Genomic DNA, 23,315 nt, shown 5'->3' with positions numbered 1-23,315 from the left:
TTTACCAGTTTTAATTTTTTATTGATATTCCTCTTTACAAATACACAAAATATCTATTTAGACTATATATTTATCATATTGCTTCTTCCGTGTTTCTCAAATAAAAATAAAACTGGAAAATAATATTAAAGGTATAACCCATATATTATCTTGGGGATATTTTTTTTATCTTACTTATTAATTCTTAAGTCTTATTTAAGTAATAATCTGATTTTTGTAACTATTATTTTACACCAAGGAAATGAGCAAAAAAAATTTTTTTTGGCAAATCATTTTATAAGGAATGATTATTTTTGTAAGAAATATTACAAAAAGTCAGCAGAGTAGAGCCTGGGCGAAGATTTTTTAAAGAATAACATCAACATAAATATTAAATAGAAATGAAATGGAAACCCGAAAACGTCTGAACCGATTTCGACGATATTAACACAAATGATGCAAAGGTCTAGTTAATTTGTGCAAAAGTGATGATACTATACTTTCTATAGCTTTATCTCACTTTAACATTGGCACTTTTATTTATTTATTTTTCTGTTAGTATTGGTCAGTTAACTAAAATTATAACCGAACCATTTTCAGTTGTCAGATCGCCAATTTCAAATCAAAACAGTTTATTTTTCATCTCCACAAATTACAACAAGTTATAGAGTTGACAAGACAAATTGACGGAAAATTAGTAATTTGACCAATGGGCGGGAAGTATACGGCTGGTTATAGTTTGGTTTTTATTAAAATTAATCCCTCGTACCACAAAAACGTTTAAACGTCCGTTGAACACTTGTCTAAAAAAATAAGGCCCGTTTTGCAGCCATATTTTCTTTAGCTAGGTGTTCAACAGGTGTCTAAGATTTTGTAGTAAGGCCAAAAGAGTCTAAGGATGAAACTATTTTGTAAAACATAATTAATCCATATGTAGTGCTTCAAAATTAATAACAAATTCATATTTAAAGCACTTGAAAAATCTCATACACTCAGAAAAATAATGTTTTGGGAACTTTTTTCTTTACATAATTACTTTATACATATTTAAAGATCGTACATGAGTTATACCTCGACTGAACAGAACGTCTTAAAATTACAACTATTTTGTAACGGTCTCACTTCTCATTACCTGAAGGCATAAATTACAATATCTAGCTACAATCAAACTCTGACTAATCATAGCATGTTTTACTTATTTTTATTTTCAAATCTTTTACAGATGGTGCCTGCAAAATTTTCAATTTGCACATGTGGGGGTTGTGGGGTGGCTAGGCGGGGGCGGGGTGGGGGCTGCCGAGGAGCCCGGCCCCCGAGGGCGCGGAGGGGGCGGAGCTGGGGGAGGGCTCCTTGTTGGGCCGCCCATGACGTTCTACTTTGATTTTCTCGCCGTTCATTATGGCTTTTATGTCGTCTGCGTCTAGAGTTTCGTATCTGTGGATGAATTGAGATTATCGTTAATGTTACTACATAAGAAAAATTAAAAGAAATGAGGCTCGTGGCTGGTTTAATGGTACCACCAGAATGTTTGACACGGTTTGGTCCTAGATTAAAAAGTTGCCTTTATAAGCTGTTTCGAAGAGTAATATGTTACTAAATAGCTGGGTTCTGGCAGTTTACAGACAATCTTGATATGTCAAAATATTATCCTTAAAGTATCTATCTCTGCGTCTTCCGCGCTATTACGCCCAAAACTACTGAACCGATTTAAATAAAATTGGAATACAGGTAGAACATTTTACCCGTTTACTGGCAGTCATTTTCCACGAAACCACGGGGAACAGCTAGTTTGCAATTAATTAAAAAAAACTAAATTGTTTCCCTAAAATCAAGTAGTAGTATCAGTACTAAATGCTATCCCTGAAGTTGCCCTCTTTTATAGTTCCACAATCACAATATCAATTTATTAGTAGGAGCATAATCCGTACTTGAGTAGCGCCTCAGCTAGCGCCTTGTGCTCCTTGGCGTGGTTGCGCAGGATGGCCTTGGCGCGGTCGTAGCTGTCCGACAGGATCTTCTTGATTTCACCGTCCACCTGCACACACACAACACACTTATATAATAAAAAGATAATAAATTCATTATACCAAATAGTATATAGGCTATTTTTAACCAAGTGGGGAAATTTATATGTAAGCAGCTCTTTCTTTTAAAAATGTGCACCTATTCGTAGCGTGCATTAGCAGAAGCCATGCATATGTGGTGACTGACAACTAATTTTACCAAGGGGTATCGGGCTGCCCGGGTTGAGTGGTGATAGGTGTCGTAGTGGCCTAGTGGGTAAAGATCCAATCTTAGGCAAGTAGCAGTAAGTATAACTTGGACGATGACTGTGTTTAGGATGGCACGTTAAACTGTAGGTCCCCGCTTTCACATGAACACCATTGGCAGTCGTTACGGGTAGTCAGAAGACATACATTCTGGAAACCAGTTTCACCAAGGGGTATTGGGTTGCTTGGGTAACTGGGTTGAGTAGTCCTGATATTGCAGTCACTCCTTGTAAGACATTGGTACTCAGCTGCATTAGGTAAGTCTGGAAGCCAACCCCAACTTAGTTGGCAAAAAGGCTCGGATGAGATGATGACAGTGGGATACTACTCGTAAATGCCTTACTCCGAGATGGGCAGCAGCATCACCACAACTTAGCATATTCCACACTGCATTTACCAACAAAATCCTCAGCGTGGGGCAGGGAGAAGTCCAGCAACGGACAAGTTTGACCTGATGACCGTGTCTGATGATGAGGTATACTGCCTCGTTGGTCTAGTTGTCTCATAGTACGACTACTGTCCACGAGGTCCTGGGTCCGCAGCCCCACCTCCTCGCTCATGTGGCAGATGCTGCTGCAGGCTGATGCTGAGGTATACTGACCAGCTCGTTGGTGTAGGGGCCGAGCTGCTCGCTCTGCTGCAGCGCGGTGCGGGAGGACTCCATGGTCCGCAGCCCCACCTTCTCGCTCATGCCCCACTCACGCACCATGTGACATGCTATTGACGTCGCCTGCTTTAAGTCTGATGATGCGCCTGGAACACCGAAGACAGAAATATAAAAACGTGTTCAAAAAAATACTGAAGGAATTTCGCATAAGTAGGTATTTCCTCGAAAGACTCGTGGCTAGGTCAAAACCACCTGAATCGATCGATCATAAAGGTAAGAGGAGGCAGTCGCTTCTTGTAGAACACTGGATCCGGTTAGACTGAAAGCCGCCCGCAACGGAGTGGGTAGACCCCAAAAGGCTGAGCAGATAAGATGATTCGCGTACTTCTTCAGTATCCAGAACGCGGAATTACAAAAGCTATACTATTTGAATCACAAGTCAAACTGAAATTGGGGAGCTTTTTTACGCATATTAAATAACGACACATTTTGTTCTTTATATTAATGCCTTTGTGCTTTTACGGTTGTGAAAATACGATCCATTTCAGCCAGTTTTTTAAAGCGCAGCGAGTGCAACTTTTTTGTCTTATGTACAACTCTTCTATGAATACCTGCCTACCTACGCATTCAAGATAAAAATTCAGTCTTCGCGCTCGCGCACTAATGAGCGGTCGCTGCGAAATAAAGTTATGACAATGTCCGAGAATAGTGTAAATACACTTAAGTGTGTTAATTGTAACGTAGTAATCTGTGAGGTGCTAGCGTTTATTCGCAATAAACTCGATGTGATGGACAATGAAAGTTTAATAAGAGTTTGTGTATCGGCATTCTCTGAAGAAGATATTGACAATGCAAAAAAGTTACTGTTTTCGTCGTCTAAAACAAAACATAAGCTTGTGACGAGACGTAAACAGAAAAAGGAAAAGGATCTTGAAGATATGCTGATGGTGTTAAAAACAGCTGAGCCTGATCAATTACCGATTTTTGTGGCCTACAACTTAGAGAAATTACCTCCCGTTTGTTTCGATCATATCGACGTGACTAAGTTATTAAAAGATTTAGTGCTACTGCGTGAAGAAATAAATCAGATAAAAGTAAATTATGTGAAGAAAGAGGAATTAGAAATTCAACAAAAGAAGGATAAACCCTCCATAAATAGCCCCGTGTCATATATTAATTCGAATATTAATATGCGTAATAGAGGAGGGTATCTGTTAGACAGCGGACCGTTTGGACTGTCGCATGTTTCTGAGTCATCGCCACCGTCGCCGCCGTGTGAAGTAAACACCGTACCGCTGCAGTCGGCTCCGTTATCAAACACTCGTAGCGCTCGCACAGATAACAGCTTGCCAGACTTAAACAATACGATGCAATATCGTTCTCTCTGTCATGCAAGCGTGGCTGCGGATAGCTCTGTTGCACAAGCTCCCGTAAACTCAACTTTGTTGAATAGTAATGATGTGAATGTTACCGATATTGTGAGTAAACAATTAACTATGGCCGAAGTAGCAAGCAGGGGGGAATGGAAAGAAAGGGGACAGGATGTCCAATGGACAGTTGTTCAAAATAAAAGATTAAGGAATCGATTCACTGATAAGACCGGCAAGGCTCAGTCTACTCCAGCGGCAAATTTTAAAGCAGCGGAAACGTTTTTACCGCTTTTTATTTCGAATGTTGATAAACACACAAAAGATACTGACATTTGTGATTACATTAAAACTAAGACTGGGTTAAACGTAAAGCTGGAGAAAATAAACATGAAGACAGAAAGGACATATAATGCTTTTAAGGTATTTGTCTCCAAAAACAAACTAGACACCTTTTTAGACGACAGTCTTTGGCCTGAAGGAATACGTTTCAGTCGATTTGTGTTTTTTAAAAAGAATAATGATTCCGATAAGTCTCGGCTCCCATCTACAATAAAGACACCTTCAAAGAATGGCTGTGAATGATAGAAGTAGAATAATAATATCCACTTTTAATTGTAAAGGTGTGAATAGATCAGCAGATTGTGTAAGAACCCTATGCAAGAGTGCCGACATCATTGCACTCCAAGAGACCTGGATCTGGCCGCATGATGTAGGATTCCTAGGAAACCTAGACGACAACTTCGCGTACAACGGCAAGTCGGCTATCGACACGTCTGTCAAAGTGATTACAGGCAGACCTCACGGCGGCGTGGCACTGCTATGGAGAAAATCAGTGTTTTCATCAGTATCGATAGTGAAGTGCTTAAGTGACCGATTAGTGGCCATAAAAGTTGAATACGAAAACCGTGCTATGTTGATATTTTCAGTATATATGCCCTATGATAACGGTAAGAGTGAACATTTAACTTTATTCACACAAACACTCAGTGAGATCATAGCCATAATTGAAAGTAGTGGTATTGAGTGTGTAGTTATATTGGGAGACTTTAATGCTAACCCCGGCTCGCGATTTTTTTTGTGAACTTATGTCTGTATGTAATGAGCAGACGTGGTTTTGCGCCGACTATGAGCTTCTACCTAAGAATACGCATACGTTTGTTTGTCAGGCTAGCGGCTCGCGGCGTTGGCTAGATCATTGTTTGATAACAAGTGCAGCCAAAGACTTGGTGACTAATGCATCAGTCGCATATGGGGTGTACCAATCAGATCATTATCCTGTTTTGTTTGAATGTAACTTAACTAAAGTCAACCAGAAGTCAGTTTCAGCTCAAAATTCTTTTAGTAATAAAGTACGTTGGGGTGAAAGACGTAGTGAACAAATTAATAAATATTATAAGTATTGCAATGATAAATTAAAATTAATAGATTTCCCCAGTCAATGTATAGAGTGTTCTCGTAAAACATGTAATGATGAAGACCATTTTAAATTAATAGATAATTTGTATTTTGATATTGTATCGACCCTCCAAGACAGTGCCGTGTATACATATGTTGGCAGTGATCGCATTAGAAGGCACAAATATATCACAGGTTGGAACAAATATGTCAGCAGCGCTCATAGGGAGGCTCGTACACATTATCAGACTTGGCTATTGCATGGTTCCCCTACACAGGGGACTATATATCAGAAAATGCGTGAAACACGAAGAATATTTAAGACTAAATTAAAATGTGTTCAAAGCAATCAACGACAGATTAAATTAGATATTTTGGCAAATAGTCATACTAAAAAAGATTTTTCAACATTTTGGAAATCAACAAATAAATTAAAGCCCAAGCCGAGTCTCCCTGCGAGTGTGGGGGGTCTGAGTGAACCTAAAGAAATTGCCAACCTTTTTCAAAATCATTTTAGAGTTCAGTCTCTCTTGCAAACAGGGCGGCGGGTGTCCGATGGAGGGGGGTGTTCGGGTTCTGGTGAACTTGCCATAAGGTTTACAGCTAAACAGGTTGCGGCCGTTATAAAAAGCATGACAAGAGGTAAGTCGCCAGGCCACGACGGCCTTAGCATCGAGCACCTTAAACATGCTGGGCTACATCTGTATAGGGTTCTGGCTTTGCTTTTTAATTTGTGCCTAAGTCATCATTATTTACCTCAGGACCTTATGCAAACGGTGGTAGTGCCGGTTATTAAGGACAGGACGGGGGACGCCTCTGACGTGTCCAATTACAGGCCTATTTCGTTGGCCACGATAGTTGCGAAGATCTTGGACAGTTTGCTTGATCAACAGTTGGCTAAACACATTGAACTCCATGATGCGCAGTTTGGGTTCAAACCCGGTCTATCTACGGAGAGTGCCATTCTGTGCCTTAAGCAAACTGTCCAATATTATACTTCCCGAAAAACACCTGTTTTTGCTTGTTTTTTGGACCTGTCAAAGGCGTTTGACCTTGTGTCCTATGACGTACTGTGGGATAAATTGCAGAGCGATACTGAACTTCCGAATGAAGTAACATCCTTGTTTCGTTACTGGTATGATAACCAGAGAAACAGTGTTAGATGGGCGGAGGCTCATTCGGATGTGTACCGGCTGGAGTGCGGCGTGAGGCAGGGGGGGTTGAGCTCACCCCGCCTCTTTAACTTGTACATAAACCGACTGATCGGTGAGCTCAGCAGTACCAGAGTTGGATGTCATATTGATGACATTTGTATGAATAATATTAGTTATGCAGATGACATGGTGCTGCTGAGCCCATCGATTGGTGCTTTGAGGACACTTGTTGCGATCTGTGAGTCGTATGCAGTGGCCCATGGGCTCAAGTACAATGTGAAGAAGAGCGAGCTTATGATGTTTAAGGCGAGTGCCATTAATTATTCTGATGTCCCCGGTGTGCCACTCTGTGGCGCTTCCTTAGCTTGGGTTTCGAGGTTCAAGTACTTGGGTCACTGGGTCACTGAGGACCTCAGGGATAACGTAGATATAGAGAGGGAACGCAGATCGCTGGCCGTTCGATGTAATATGCTGGTTCGAAGATTTGCACGTTGTACTAATGACGTCAAAATAACTCTATTCAAAGCCTTCTGCCAGTCTTTTTACACGTGCAGTCTTTGGACCAGTTTTACGCAGAGGACATACAGTGATCTGCGTGTCCAATATAATAATGCGTTCAGGATACTGTTGGGGCGGGCGTGGCGTTGTAGTGCGTCCGGTATGTTTGCGGAGGCCCACACAGACGATTTCTACGCGATTATAAGAAAAAGAGCTGCCTCCATGAAAAGCCGGCTTCGCGCCGCCACCAACAGTCTCCTGAACGTGTTTTCTGATCGGTGGGACTCCCCTCTGCTGCGTCATTGGGTGAGGATCCACACAAATTATCGTCTTTAGTTGCTATTAATTATGTATTACTAACACTAGTCTTTAAGTTATTTTGTATACTAACACTATGGACACATGTCTGAAATAAATTATTTGAATTTGAATTTGAAAAAACAAACTATGGATGATTTTGACCAATTCATCTCAATATGTGTTTGCTGATAACATAAAATAATGAAGAAAAAACACTAAAAAGCAAAAAAAAAACCTTGAAGTTGGTGGCAAAATAAAGTTGATTGCATCCACCAGAAATTAACGTCTAGACCGAGGCACCTAAGTAGTTTTTCTTAATGACAATATTGAAAATAGTTTGTAGTACTGCCAATATTATAAAACTAGTATATCCCACTAACCGGATGTGATCTTCTCAGGTCCGAAGACGAGTTCCTCAGCGGCCCGGCCTCCCATCATGGTGTCCATCATCGCAAGCAGCTGCTGCTTCGTCACGTGGTATCTGACACACAAGCGCTACGGTTTTACTAAATAAAATTATATCTTTGTTTTTTTCTTGGTGTCTCTTCTTTAAGGTCTAAGGCTGCCTGTCCACCGGAGCGGAGCTAGGCTGCGGAGTGGAGAAACTGAGAAATATTCACAATATTTTGTGCAATCCTATTGGTTAATATTTCTCAGTTTCTCCACTCCGCAGCCTAGCTCCGCTCCGTGGACAGACAGCCTTATGTCCCGTGGAGGGTGTCCACAGTGCGGTTCTTGATGTATTATTCTACATATTTTTTTCTTAACAAAACATTTAAAAAGAAAGAAGTAAATCGAGACAGAAGAATTAAATGGATGCAAAAAAAAAAGACAGCTTGAAAAAAAAAGACCTTGGTTACTTCAAGTATTTAAAGGAACAAATGAAATTAACAAAGAATATGTGAACAGCCAACGTGCCTAAATGGTAATTCATTCATTCAAACGACTTGTATTAAACATTTGACATGACTTTGAGTTTAACATTCAACTAGACGACTCGTACTGAAATCGAAACTAGCTGATTAATTGATCCTGTTATCTAGGAGAAATACACAATTTAACTTGAGGAAGAATCTATAATACTTTCCATCTGAATATGTTCTAAATCTGTGAGTAACAAGTAAGTAATATTTACCTTTCTTTAGCAGGTATGTATGCGGTGTGTCCAAGTGAGGGGCCGCGCGGTATGATCGTCACCTTGTGTAGTGGATGTGAGTCCTACAACAAACAATTATTATTACTTTTTTAGTTATTGAAAGAAGACATGGATAGTGTTGATGTCTTCCAAGCAGATTACCGGCTACGGCGGCTGTTCTCATATAAGGAAATCAGCCAGCTGCGCAAGACATATTATAGTGCACAAGCATTTGCGCAGACACAAGAACCAATCCCGAGTGACGTCTATGACGCGATGCACTGCGGGCCAATCACCGCTTTAGCCCGCCCCCGCGCCTCACTTCATACCACAAAAGGGACCCAATAAATTACTTGACGTGAAGGTCAGAGCTCAAGATTCGTGCCGATAACTATATACTGCTGTATACCTTAGTGAAGTACGCCACAATAGCATGTCCGCCCTCGTGGTAGGCGGTGATAGTATTAGCTTCCTCGTCGGGCAGCCGCGAGCGTCGCTCGGGGCCCATCAGCACTTTATCCCGGGCGTCTTCTAAGTACTTCATCGTGACTGTCTTAGCGCCGTCTATTGCTGCCCTGGGGGAATAGCGGACTGTTTTATATGTGCAAACTAGCTTTTGCCCGCAACTTCGTTCGCGTGGAATAGTGACTACCAGCAGACTTTTGATTTGACCAATAGATGGCGCTATATGTCCGGAATAATTTTATTTTTATTTTATTTTTGTAATAAAAACTATCCTATGTCCTTTCTCAAGTTTCAAACTATGTCTGTACCAAATTTCACACAAATCGGTTCAGTAGTTTAGGCGTGAAGAAAAGACAGACAGACAGACAGAGTTACTTTCGCATTTATAATATTAGTTTGGATTTAAAAAAATATATCTGTATAGGTATGTTAAGGATCAAAAATAAAAGAATATTTTTTCAAACAAAGTTAAAAGAATAAAAATTTGCGAAAATTAGAACACCATATAAGAGTCAGTCAGTACCTACAGTCAACGGAAATTCTCCATTGAAAACTGACAGCTGTCAACTGGTCAAACATTCGATACTCCTAACCTATGTACTCCCTCATGTACTACCCCTATGTACTTCATTATATAGTACCCGTATGTACTCTATTATGTACTACCCCTATGTACTTCATTATGTACTCTATTATGTACTACCGATATGTACTCCATTATGTACTTCATTATTTACTACCCCTATGTACTCCATTATATGTATACTACACCTATGTACTTTTATCTCTGCCTTACACATGATGTTGTAAATTATGATAAAAACGATAAAGTGACTCCTGTGGCTAAACCACTAATTGCATTAGGTATTTTTTTACAATTCGCCATAGACTCTCATAGAGTATATGTGATAGGATTTTATGTGATTCGGTACGAAACACCCGATATAGTATACTAGCTTATTTCCCGTGGTTTCAATCGCGGCGAGTGGGAAAAACTGTATTCTTGTCTGTGTTTTGTATGTAACTGTGTACATAAACTGTTAAATAAATAGATGAGTAATATACTTACTTTAGCGCAGCCTGATTGACCATATTCTCCAAGTCGGCGCCAGTGAAGCCAGTGGTCCCTCTCGCCAGCACGTCGCAGTCCACCTCCGGATGTGCTCGAACCCGAGCGAGGTACAGTTCTAAGATCTCGCGACGACCTCCGTAGTCTGGGGTTGGTACGTTTACCTGGGAAGAAACGAATATATTTTAGTCTGCAAATACTTTATTAGCTATTAGAAAGCGGACCCCGTCACAAGACGGGATAAACGCTGAGAAGAAGAAGAAGAAGAAATACTTTATTAGCTTAACTTGTAACTATGTATGTTAGAAAATCTTGGAATCTAGATTAGACCCACTTCCTGGTCTTCGATTAGGATGAAATGCACACACACATGAATAGCTAAGAAACGTAATTACAAACCCAATATGGCGGCCTGCCCAAGATGGTGGACTGGCTGTTTGAAATCCACCCCGATGATATGGGCATCAAATTAAAGGGTTTGTTGTCAGAAATACGAAAAAAATGTCACGTGACTTAAATCCAACATTGCGGACATCCAAAATGTATAAAATAAAAATAATATACCCAATATTCTATCGATCTGTTGTTTTTTGCTTATCAAAGATAGAAATTTGGTATTAATTGGTCCAGGTCGTCGCGGCGGTGTTACACTGGCAACTATACAACATGGTAAGAGCTCTGCCTCATTAGGACGCCAATGGCGACGTCGCCGGCTACATATCGAAGCAGTTAATATTGAAATTTATGGAACCTAACTCACTTGGCGACGATTAAAATTTGGCGTTGTCGCCAAATTGGAAGCATGGCCATGAGCTACAGATCTCTACGTGGCTTCTGGATACTCTGGCAGCTATAATGTACACGGTAAAGTGCACCTCGCTTACTCAGTCGCCAGTGTGGTCGCCAGTCAGCGTGCGATTTCTTCAGCGACAACGTAAACAATGGACTGTCGAGACGCCATGGTCACTCGACTTGGCGACCTTCGAAGCCAGACGTGCGTCGCTGGCGACGTCGCCATGGCGTCTCAATGAGGCAGAGCTCTGAGGGCTAGCCGGCTGTTCAACTGGACAGTACCTCAACGTCGAAGCGTCCGGGCCGCAGCAGCGCCTGGTCCAGGTCGTCGCGGCGGTTGGTGGCGCCGAGCACTATGACGCCCTCGTTCTGGTGGAAGCCGTCCATCTCTGATAGTAGCTGGTTTATTGTCTGTAAAGAAATATATGGAAAATTATGTAAAGAAAATATTATATACAAGATGTTACGTAAAGTGGTCAAACAACATTTTTTTCAGAAGGAATCAACGGTACGTTTTAACTTTAAGAACACACAAATCAACCGGTTTGCTTGGACGTCCTCTTTCAATATAATATCCATCCACGTTCATACTCATCATCACTCACAGTTATTAATGAACATACTCTTTTTTCACATCAATTACATTTATCCCCCTATGTTACTATGGAGAACAAAATGATTAGCGGAGGTGCCATAACGGAAAACCTAAGAAAGTAGCGCGAGAACATGCGAGAGTGCAGGGGACGAGAAACGTTACCGTCTCCACCCGTAGACGCCTTCTTTCAACGCTATCATTTTTGTACAAAAAGCGTTGACAGATGTCTCGAATAACCCGAACGTCTTATTAGTTCATGTAACCGATCGTTTTGATCACCATATCCGCTCATCTTTCCTTACTCCGTTGACGGGTTTTAGTCCCATGAACCCATTGGCACCCTCTCCATCTTCAAAAAGCTCCCTTTCACCAACTCTTACCTGGTTAGCATATGGGTGTAGTACACTGTTGGTCCGCTTGGCACCGACGGAGTCTATCTCGTCTATGAATATCACGCACGGAGCACGTTCTTTGGCCGCTTCTACAAACAAAATATATTTACAAATAATTAGTATATATGCACTCGTATAGTAAATCTGAAAAGTTCATTTGTTGCTCATTTCAGGAATTATAGGAGCCTTTTCTTTGTGTGTTTTTCTAGTTTTTGTTGTTCTAGTTTAATTGAATGGAGTGATGACAAAACATATATTATGGCTTTAGTTTAATAACTTTTCTGATGAATTTGAAGTCAGTTGTTTTAGCGGGATCTATCAGGGCAAAAGCCTGCCGGGGCTGCGGGATTGTTTGAAAGAGTTAACGCGGCTCTGATGCATATAGGGCTTTCGAAGGAGCATGAACGTGGACGGGTATAGGGGAAGAGGAAGACCAAAGAAACGATGGATGGAGTGTGTAAAGTTAGAAAGAATGTTACTTGCGAGATGACGGCAGATAGAAGAGTATGGAAAGAGAAAACAAGCTGCGGGGACCCCAAATAAAATTGGGATAAGGGCAGGAGTATGATTTATGTTCTACACTTTACATTTTTACATGACTTTTGAGATGTATTATTAGTTAGTATTGTGCTTTTTTCGCCTGAAACGCAGGACTACCTAGTTCAGGCAATTACCTTATATAAGATATGTGAATTTAAGTAATTTGACTTACTGAACAAATCCCTAACACGCCTCGCCCCCTGGCCGACCAGTATCTCATCAAACTCAGGTCCTGCAGCGTGGAAGAAGGGCACCCTGGCCTCTCCAGCGACGGCCCGCGCCAGCAGCGTCTTGCCGGTGCCGGGGGGGCCCACCAGTAGCACCCCCTTGGGTAACTTGCCGCCGAGGGTCGAGAACTTTTCTGGAGACTTTAGGAATTCCACCTGGGGGAGATTGGAGTATGTATTAGTGTGTAATTCAGTGTTATAACATTTACCCTTAGGTGTTTGGGACAAATAAATAATTAAAAAAATAAAATAAATATGTTGAAGCAATATTGAGTCTGATTGTTGAGAAGCTTGTACATTTCAATTGATACTAAATACTATGATAAATGGTATTGAGACTAAATATTTAGCCAATTTTAACTTCAAAAGCTGCTTAAATAGTTATAATTCTATATCTTTCTTATATTTCAGAATAATTGCAACAGAAAGACTTTTAAGTAACACATCAGGTGATGCTTGGACTGTAAGCAAATTAAAATATAACGTCTATTTTTTTTACGTATGTTAACAGATGCGGCCTGATCTTTATAACTTCCGTCAAAAACAAACTAGTTTTTAACATATTTATTTTACTTTTAAAAGTTTATCAGGTTATATTTAAATTGTAAGAACTTTCTCACTGTACTGAGGCTTCACTAACCCACAATGTCATAGCCTATATTTCATCCGGGTGCACAAAATAATACCCACATAACACAGGTCAAATCGCAGTAAAACTTTAACTACATATACATACAACATCCTTAAGCTCCTGTTTAGCTTCGTCAGCGCCCTTGACGTCCTCGAAGGTGACGGAGATGTCCTCAGGGTCAACCTCCACCTGGTTGCCCAGCTGGATCCTGCACAAGTATCGAGAAATATTAAGTTATCAAAGAGACAACGGGATATAGGGACAGAGAACCGACTTTGTTTTATACCACCATGTAGTGATTAACTGTTTTACTCAACGAGTTTATTCCACCATATCTTTATTGGCAAAAACACATAGGAAGGGGTGAAGAGTGGACGGTTTTGGACTGTTTCTTGGTAATTTTGACGTTGAAAAAGTGCTGATTCAGTCTACTTAGAATGAATGGCTTTTTTACTATTTTTTTTTTATCTTGAGGCATCAAATAGCTACTTACTACAGCAGTACAAAATTACTTGATGTGAACTGTACTACAATTGTAAAGCATTTTCTATTATTTCCTATATCTGTGTTTCATCAAAAAAATAAATAAACTGTAGGTCCCGGCTGTCATTGACCATCCTTGGCAGTCGGTACGGGTAGTCAGAAGCTAGTCAGTCCGACGCTAGTCTAACCAAGGGGTATTGGGTTGTCCGGGTAACTGGGTTGAAGAGATCAGATAGGCAGTCGCTCCATGTGGCACACTGGTACTCAGCTGCATCCAGTTAGACTGGAAGCCGACCCCAACATAGTTGGGAAGGCTCAGAGCATGATGATGAGGTATACCTGAAGACAGTGCCGCTGACGGACGCCATGAGGCTGACGAAGATGGCTAGGAACAGCACGATGGTGAGGAGTTGCTGCACCAGCTTCAGGTATTTTGAGGCTTTAGTGCCGCGGACGTTGTCGGGGTGGGAACCTGGGGGAGACAAACAAAGTTCATGTAAAATTTTTTAATGAAAAACATAGTAACAAATAAATTAGGAAAATTATTTTATTTACTTCTTTCGCAATATAGATAATGCCAGCGTTTTCACCGGCATCCCGTGGGAACCTCGGCACGAACCCGGATAAAAAGTAGCCTATAGCTTTCCTCGATAAATGGGCTAGCTAATACTGAAAGAATTTTTCAAATCGGACCAGTAGTTCCTGAGATTAGCGCGTTCAAACAAACTCTTCAGCTTTATAATATTAGTATAGATGTCACTGCCAGGGATCATAATTTACAGTAATATAATAGCCAAAAAATAGGAATGGTCAAATCGCCAATTTGACTAATAAGCGGTAAGTATACGGCTGGATTTGATTTAGTTATTGTTATAGTTAAATAGTGAAACATATACATAATTGAGCCAATATACTAAGCAGCTGTCGTTTGAACATCTTCGGCAGTCATTACGTGTAGTCAGCAGCCAGTAAGTCTGACGTCAGTCTAACCAAGGGGTATCGGGTTGCCCGGGTAACTGGGTTGAGTAGTCCTGATATTGCAGTCACTCCTTGTAAAACACTGGTACACAGCTGAATCCAGTTAGACTGGAAACCCACCCCAACATAGTTGAGAAAAAAGGCTCGGAAGATGATGATGAAGTACATACCTGCAAGATACCCCTCAGCGAAGGCGATCTTGATCTTGTCCTTCTGCTGGTGCGTGAGATGTGAAGAGTCCTCGTTGAGCAGCTTGTCTAAGCGAGGAGCCACCTCCGGGCATTGCTGCTGCTTGTCAACTGGCTTGTTCACTACATACCTGCAAGATACCCCTCAGCGAAGGCGATCTTGATCTTGTCCTTCTGCTGGTGCGTGAGATGTGAAGAGTCCTCGTTGAGCAGCTTGTCTAAGCGAGGAGCCACCTCCGGGCATTGCTGCTGCTTGTCAACTGGCTTGTTCACTACATACCTGCAAGATACCCCTCAGCGAAGGCGATCTTGATCTTGTCCTTCTGCTGGTGCGTGAGATGTGAAGAGTCCTCGTTGAGCAGCTTGTCTAAGCGAGGAGCCACCTCCGGGCATTGCTGCTGCTTGTCAACTGGCTTGTTCACTACATACCTGCAAGATACCCCTCAGCGAAGGCGATCTTGATCTTGTCCTTCTGCTGGTGCGTGAGATGTGAAGAGTCCTCGTTGAGCAGCTTGTCTAAGCGAGGAGCCACCTCCGGGCATTGCTGCTGCTTGTCTGGCTCCTGGGCGCTCAGGCCTGGAAGTAAACGACAAATTAGATAAGGTAGGCTATGATAATTATTTCTGTTAGACTATGATAATTATTTCTGTTGGAACACTTTGTCCCATACAAAGCTGTAAGTCTCTACTAGACAGAAGGAACGCATTTCAACTGCTATCCAACCACAAATTGCAGTTCAAGTGCAGTTGTCACGTCTGCAATAGAACTGCAACCCAAACTTGCTGATTGCAGTTGAATTGCGGTCTAGAGCCTTAGGTGTATTCATGCTTCAGTGCAGTTTCAATTCTGTTTTATATATAAAACAGCATGTATGCCAAAAAATTCGACAGTAAAATCTTGGCTAGTATGTAATCTGTTAGTCAATTGACATAAAGTTAATTTCGCTACATTCTAGAAGAACGATTACATTATATTGCGCGCCAGTATCAATAAGCATTATAATTTCACAGCATAATTACAGTTTTCAGTCAACGTTTTTACACCGACTCCTAAAAAACGCTCAATTTATAACATACTAGGCGGTTTCTAGCGGTTGAATGTTCAGCATAAATAGTGTAGATCTTCCTAACAATGGAAGATATTTTCAAATCGGTTCATTATTTTTCGGAGCCTTTACGGTTCAAACAAAAAAACATTTCCTCTTTATTACGTACCGGTACCTACTACCAGTTTTGCTGCGGTTGCACCCGCGTCCCGTGGAAAGAATTTTGGAAATCCGACCAGCGGTTCCAAAGATTATTCCCGACATCACATCACCCGACAAACTTAAAAAGTTACCATTTCTTAATATGAATATAGATGCTAAATATAAACTCACGTAGCCTATTAATGAGGTTAGGGTTCCGCTTGAGGTCGGCGTGTATGCCGCGCTCGGTCTTGAACCCGCGCGTCTGCACGGCGAACTGGAACGTACCCCCGCCTAGTAGCAGGCGGCTGAAGTTCTCGTGTATGTTTAGTCTGTGGATTGAATTAATAAAAATGTTAAAAGAAATTAACAGTAACTATACACTTTTCTCTTGGGTTAGAATCTAGGATTGGACCAAATTAGCTCTGTAGGTATGAGAAACTTTCACGAAGCAATCTGGAAAGCCTAGAAGTTGGTGATTACCACACCCGTGCATTGGAAAGCACGTTCTCTCTCATCTCTCGTCCCATCAGGCTAAGAGTGAAGAAATAGTGACCACAGGTGCGCTCTCTCTTTCTGACTGGAAGCCGACATATTGGGAAGGAGGCTCGGAGGATGATGGTCCTGCGAAGTCAGCTAATCTTTTAAGGAAAAATTGTGGTAGCCCAGAAATTCTGTCAGTCCTTACAGATCACCCAGAAAGTCGGACAAATCCTACCAAGGATTAGGTACCTGGGTAACTGAGTTTAGGAGGTCAGATGGAATATGCTTTAGCTTTAATTATCTGTCTCCAGTTAAGACATTTTTGAGTTCTGAAAAGGCTAGGCCGATTATCAAACATATCAAACTCACCTCGTGCGTTTGCCAGTAAAGTCCACAGTGACCGCAGGCACATGTTGCCACCCATTCTTGTTCTGCTCGAAGCTGTCCGCGGATATGTGGGACACCTTCCGCGCGGACGCCAGGTCTCGCAGCCGCGGACGACACGCCCGAGTCGCCAGGGTACGAAACTCTATGGTTTTCATCTCACTAGAATATAAAAAAAAAATAAGTACATCAGCATCATGATTGACTGCCGGCCACTGCTAAACGTAGGCCTGAAAATCCCTACTAATATTATAAATGCGAAAGTAACTCTGTCTGTTACGCTTTCACCTCTAAACCACTGAACTGATTTTAATGAAATTTGGTACAGAGATAGAGTTGACCTTGAGAAAGAACATAGGATAGTTGTTATCCCGGACTTTAGAAGAGTTCTATTGGAAACACGATGTAACCGAACTCGATGCGGGCGAAGCCGCGGGCGGAAGCTAGTGAAGTTATCAGATTACATATGATCAACATCAATATTTTTGTGTATAGGAGGATTTGTACAATTAATAAACTTGTGTGTCCAAAGTGAATCATTTAACATCTTGCGTATGGTCAGTACTAGCTATCTATCTTTCCGACCGTGTACCACCAAGGTGTAGTTTTCACAAACGATGTATTACTATTGTTGAAACAAATACTAAAAACATGAATAAAATATTTTAAGAGGATATTCCCATACAAAGAACAATTTTTTGCCTCGTTTTGTTAATTAACATAAAATTATGAAATAAAAAACGCCAGTCATTGTTAATAATTGTATACACAATGTAATTTTATGTAAGTAAATTGAGACTCTAGAAAGTAAATAAGCAATACATAATTAGAACCATTACATTATCTCTCTCACTTTATGAGGTCACATAAACAAATAAGATACATAATACTATTATAATTATATGTATACAAAAATTGATGCAGAAAGAAAAAGAAAATCGATTTTGACTGCCCATCTGACCTCCACAACCCAGTTACAGATTACACTTAGGTAAAACTGATTATGAATTTAAAAAAGTTGCAAATCGCAGTAGTTTTCTTTTGAATTTGGAAAAAAACTGTCAATTTGATGATTATTTTATTTTGAAAATATAATCTAAAATAATATTTATGTGTAGTTGTTTTTGTTTCTTTATGTGTACCTACTAACAATAGTTTAATAAGTTTTAATGTATTTACTAACACTATGGACCTCGGTCTGCAAATAAATGAGTAATAATAATAAAATAATAATCAGTTTTTATGCAATATTTGTTAGTGTAGGTAGCTAGTATGTATGTATCAGGTCAATAACCTTTTCACCTTTCGTTGAATCAATATTTAAATGGTTGCTGGCATTCTTAATATCAATGACAGCATAAAATGTTAATTTCGACAATAAAAGACAATGACAACAAATGACTCATTGCTAGGTAACTGTATGTAAAGATACATTTTGAATATTAGCTACTGACTACAGCAACTGAACGCACAAGCAGCAACTGCATGAAAACAATTGACATCCAAAACTGTTACAGCGTCCCACTGCTGGGCAGAGGCCTCCTCTCACACGGAGAAGGATTGAGCATTAATCTCCACGCTTGCTCAATGCGGGTTGGTAATTTCAGACTTAATTTTCCAGGTTTCCTCAAGATGTTTTCCTTCACCTTTTTATCAGCCATTGGTGTCTAAGATATACTTAGAAAGTACATACAGACTTAGAAAAGTTCCATTGGTACTTGCCTGACCAATGCAACTTTGACCTGAATCGAACCCACACCCTCATACTCGAAAGGTTGGTTCTTTACCCACTAGGCCACCATGACTTCATCCAAAACAGTTTCATGTAATTACATACAAACCAGTAGTGCAGATATAACATACCTATTTACTAACAGTTCACCCAACTCTCAGATTCAACAGTTGTCATAAGATATTATAAATATACAATGACTTAGCTAAATAAAGTAACATTTTAGAATTAATATAGTAGTAAAAGTAGGATAGAACGTATTTTCAACCTTTAGTAGCCAAAGTTAAAGTCCAAAATAAATAAACTTTACTACACGAGAGGTCAATATACAGACAGAATTAAATATTCTCAAATTATTCAAATTTCAACCTTATTTCAATGTAAACAGCATTGACATTCATTTGTCTGGCCTCTTGTATTATTGTTGGCAAACATACATGTTTTTATATTATATTGTTTTACTGTGGTTTCACCTGCGTCTCTTGGGAACTACTGCCCGTAACGGGATAAAATATAGCCTGTGTTACTCGGGAAGAGTGTAGCTTTCTGATTGCGACCGAAGGTTTTGAAATCCGTTTGTTAGTTTCGGAGCCACAAACAAACTAAAAATGATTCCTCTTTATTATATTAGCATAGAAAATAGATTCAAATATAAACATCTCATAGTATCAATATAAGCATGAATAGATTGACTTATTTTCATCTAAAAACTTTATTTATACTAAGTCTTATTTACGTGTGCATGAAAGACATTAAAATTGAAACAATAAACAAGAACTATAATCACTCACTTTCATTGATTTTCAAGTACATTTTAAATGGTGTTACTATCACCTCTATACTATTTAAACGACTATTTGCAGCTATTTTAAAAGTCTATTCTGCTAAGGACAAAGTCAGTGTTGTAATAGAGAACATAGGCTAACAATAGACTCTGTTTACACACTAATGCCATCTCAAATGAAAACATTTGACTCTTTATGCTAATAACAAACCTACCTTACATAATACTAAGGCTATTCTTTCATTTCTAGCAAAATTTAATGCGAAATTATCATTTTAAAATGGTGCAACGTTTAAATTAGGATTGTTTTCATACGCCATCAACAATAATCTACAGTTGGTTTACATAACAAGCAAAAGCATAGCCTTATTCAGCCTTGTCGGTCACCCGTACGTACCTTAAGACATTCTTATCAAAGTTCCTGATAGTTTCCTCGAGACTTTCCTGACAAACTATTGCGTCATGTGCGACTGAACCCTCTTGCCCCCTCACATTTTTATTTTTCCCGCTGTTTTGCTTACGATGTCGAAAAACACTTGAATATCTTGAAGATAATTGGCTAAAACTAACTAAAATCTGCAATGACAAAAGGTTATATTTAGTGACAAAACAGTTTTGGTTTTTGCACAAGAAATTATTGTTTTACGACGTTAGACGGCTGCTAATGATTGTTTACCTGGTTTTGGGTGTTTAAAGAATTCAATGAGAACATGTTACATGTAGATGGTTATTGAGTGTTTTTTTCTATATTGAAGTGCACTCGAAAATTTTGTAGGCTCTCACGTCAAACTTAATTTTCGCAGAGAAAAAAAAATGGCTTTAGTGATGTGTTCGTGACTAACATAACGAAACTAATAAAATTACTAATTGGAAATTATCAAATGTCAAAATTCCCATTGAACTCTGTATTGCTTTTGGACAATAGGGTAGTTACAAAAAATACTTATTGAAATATAGATAATTAACAGATCTTTACGAACATAAAATCTTTGGATCTCTGTTCTGTGTGTAAGCTCAAAGTTATAAGCAAAATCTTGAAGTATAGTTTCTCATAAATTCACTTTTTAGAAGCTACAGCAAAGGTACGATAAATTAATTTAATAGTAGATTATTGTATCTGAAACAACACGTTGAGAATACATAAGTCAATCGACTTGAAATGATAAGTGCATCACTAAATAGCTGTCTATGGTTATTTTTATGAATGAGGTCACTCATCAAAAATAAAATTATTTTTAAAACTTTTGAATATCATATTTTTAATGCTTTTTGTTACTAATACTTACGAAAACATAAAAATGGATATTTATTTAATCAATAATAAACATATGTTTATTTTATTACATTATATTATAATTACGGTCGCGTAGCCTTATTTAGTCGAAGTAACGATGAATTCCACTTTGGGTAGTATTTCTTATAGTTGAAGTCTATTGTATTTAAATAGAAAAGAGCTACATTTTATTATAAGTTTCTAATTTCAAACTATGTAATAATAAAATATACTTTTTGATTATCTTCTATAGTTTTCGAACAGTCCGTCATTTAATTAGTGCTCTATATTGTCAATGCTTTATTTTGGACAGTAGAATCCAAAATGGCGACGAGCGATGACGAGCCTATGCATTTATATGAAGTTTTTCAAAACTGTTTCAATAAAATAGCTAATAAACAACAAGGTGAGTGAGAAAATGCATACCGTGGCTCGTCTCGCGTTCCTCGAACAAACTTTCGCGGTTCAGTGAATTGTTTCATTGTGAAAATCAGTCATAGTGTTTGCGTGTTATGCCATTACTGTGTTGAAAAGCAACAGCATTTTTTCAAAATACTTCCGAAAAATCCAACCTACGCGTACCAAAAGCAGTTGTTAACCTTCTGCAATCATTAACGTATGCGTTTTAATTATGTAGGATGCCTTAAGAACGCGTTTTAGGCGTATAGAGGCTATGTTTTGATCGTATACGACGACATCAAATGTGCCTGTACCATTGTGCTACAACGATTTCAGTGCGAATCTGAATTGTTTCACGGGATTTATTTACATTGGGGCCTTTATCCACGCTCCGGTAAGGTAATACTATCGTGTTTGATACGAAAAAGGGTAATTTTCGCATATATTTCTTAAGAAAAAGGTGGTCTTGGTGCGTGCAAGTGGCTTGATGCATTTTTTTTTTCTCGACCGTAAGTATCAATGGAGACAACGTTGTCAGCCTGTCCCGTAGAGGTGTTCACGGGTATTTAGTTCGCGAATCGTTGTTTTTATGTTCTCTTTGTGCCAGTGTTTACAGCGTAATTTTTTTGTTTATTTACACACATTAGGCGCGGGCATCGAGCGTCTATGGAATCGACTATGCGTGCTATGCATGCACTATTTTAAAAAAGATTTGCCTTGATGAATATAATGTTAGGAATTTTCTGCAATATAGAAATAAATGTTGATGGATGAATATATCTGCTTAATATGTCAGTCACATTATTTTTCTAATACATTTGATATTGATCTAGATACATAATGCAATGATTCAGTTTTACATTGTTGCAATATATTGAAATGAATCATTATGTACTTTGTATTTACTACTACTACACTTTTGTTATAATTTCAATAATTTCTTGTGTTCTAATATGATATCATGCTTGGCTATTTACTTCATGTACTGTAATAACCACTTCTTAATCAAATAATTATTCTATTTTTATTATATTTATCATTGATAATTAATTACCCAAATAAAAGAAGTATGAGCCCGTAGGTCTGTCAACCAGTTTTACCTAGGGGTATTGGGTTGCCCAAGTAACTGGGTCGAGGAGGTCAGATAGGCAGTCTCTCCTTGTAAAACACTGGTACTCAGCTGCATCCGGTTAGACTGAAAGCCGACCCCAACATAGTTGGGAAAAGGCTAAGCAGATGATGAGTTAATTACCCAGATATTTCAAGAACAACTATATTTTTAAGACATCATTAACATATAAACCTGACATAATTTCCTAGTTCTATGTCATCAACTATTTGTTTTTATGCAGCAAAGTGCAAAATTAGCACATTTTGCATTATAATTGAATTTTTTAAGACTTGAATAATAGCTTTTATAGTTTTTGAAGACATAATTGCTATTTTAAATGCACTGATTTACCTAATTCAGTGAGCTTTAAGCTCAGCCTTTTAAATACTTAATTATTACTTAATGGATTTCATTATTATTAGTTCTTCTATTTATATGCTTAGCCTTACCCAACTATGTTTAAGTTGGCTTCCAGTCTAAATTGATGCACCTGTATAAGTATGCTATGTGGAAAGACGTGTCTTCCTGATCCTCAACCCAGTTACCTGGGCAACTCAACACCTTGGTAAGAATAACTGGCTTTATAGTGCCCATAACAACTGCAGAAGATTTTGAATTACATGTATGTATATGTATAATCATGTCCGGTTGTCCCTCATCAGGGTCATAGGGTTCACTGACAATTTTTCAACTCTTTTCGACCTTGATCAGCAAGATTACATAATTTTAGTTTTTTTCAACATTTCAATGCCATTTCATACATTTTCCAATTGCGAATTTGACAAAAATCCCATTGAAAGTCCAAAGACATTGTTTGCCTACAATCTAGAGTCTTGATTGTACTCCTGTATCTGACCATTGTTTCGACAATATTTGTAAACATTCATTCATTATG

The 23,315-nt window shown here is 39.1% G+C and overlaps 2 protein-coding genes across 3 annotated transcripts in view; one reads left to right on the top strand and one right to left on the bottom strand.

Moving 5' to 3' along the window:
• LOC110376179 (ATP-dependent zinc metalloprotease YME1L) lies at positions 1 to 20,519 on the bottom strand. Its single transcript, XM_064042016.1, has 17 exons — positions 20,314 to 20,519; positions 20,035 to 20,213; positions 17,107 to 17,283; positions 16,447 to 16,586; positions 15,498 to 15,644; positions 14,242 to 14,374; positions 13,525 to 13,627; positions 12,734 to 12,944; positions 12,010 to 12,110; positions 11,317 to 11,445; positions 10,243 to 10,406; positions 9,118 to 9,283; positions 8,709 to 8,791; positions 7,954 to 8,054; positions 2,851 to 3,002; positions 1,908 to 2,014; positions 1 to 1,413 (listed from the first exon to the last, which is right to left on the bottom strand). The coding sequence occupies exons 1-17, from the start codon at positions 20,347 to 20,349 to the stop codon at positions 1,251 to 1,253; spliced, it is 2,292 nt and encodes a 763-aa protein (XP_063898086.1). The 5' UTR covers positions 20,350 to 20,519; the 3' UTR covers positions 1 to 1,250.
• A 667-nt stretch (positions 20,520 to 21,186) lies between these two features.
• Positions 21,187 to 23,315, top strand: part of Da (daughterless) — a 136,860-nt gene continuing 134,731 nt past the window's right edge. For both annotated transcript variants that reach the window (XM_021334590.3, XM_021334589.3), the window contains exon 1: positions 21,187 to 21,316. In XM_021334590.3, the coding sequence (XP_021190265.3) occupies positions 21,235 to 21,316 (82 nt within the window). In that variant the 5' untranslated portion in view covers positions 21,187 to 21,234. The remainder of the gene's footprint in view (positions 21,317 to 23,315) is intronic.

The sequence above is a fragment of the Helicoverpa armigera genome, chromosome 27 (assembly GCF_030705265.1).
Source record: "Helicoverpa armigera isolate CAAS_96S chromosome 27, ASM3070526v1, whole genome shotgun sequence".
NCBI classification, from domain to species: domain Eukaryota; kingdom Metazoa; phylum Arthropoda; class Insecta; order Lepidoptera; family Noctuidae; genus Helicoverpa; species Helicoverpa armigera.
Note: the sequence above shows the minus strand (reverse complement) of the source record. Positions and strands in the feature narration are given on the sequence as shown.

Bases quoted from the DNA above. Each gene is read 5' to 3' on its own strand.
- LOC110376179 (XM_064042016.1), bottom strand. From the start codon at position 20,349: ATGTTCTCATTGAATTCTTTAAACACCCAAAACCAG. The intron at 17,284-20,034 runs GTACGTACGGGT...TTTATATTCTAG, and splicing joins TTTGATAAGAATGTCTTAAG to TGAGATGAAAACCATAGAGT. The intron at 12,111-12,733 runs GTAAGTCAAATT...TTTTGTTTGTAG, and splicing joins GCGTGTTAGGGATTTGTTCA to AAGCGGCCAAAGAACGTGCT.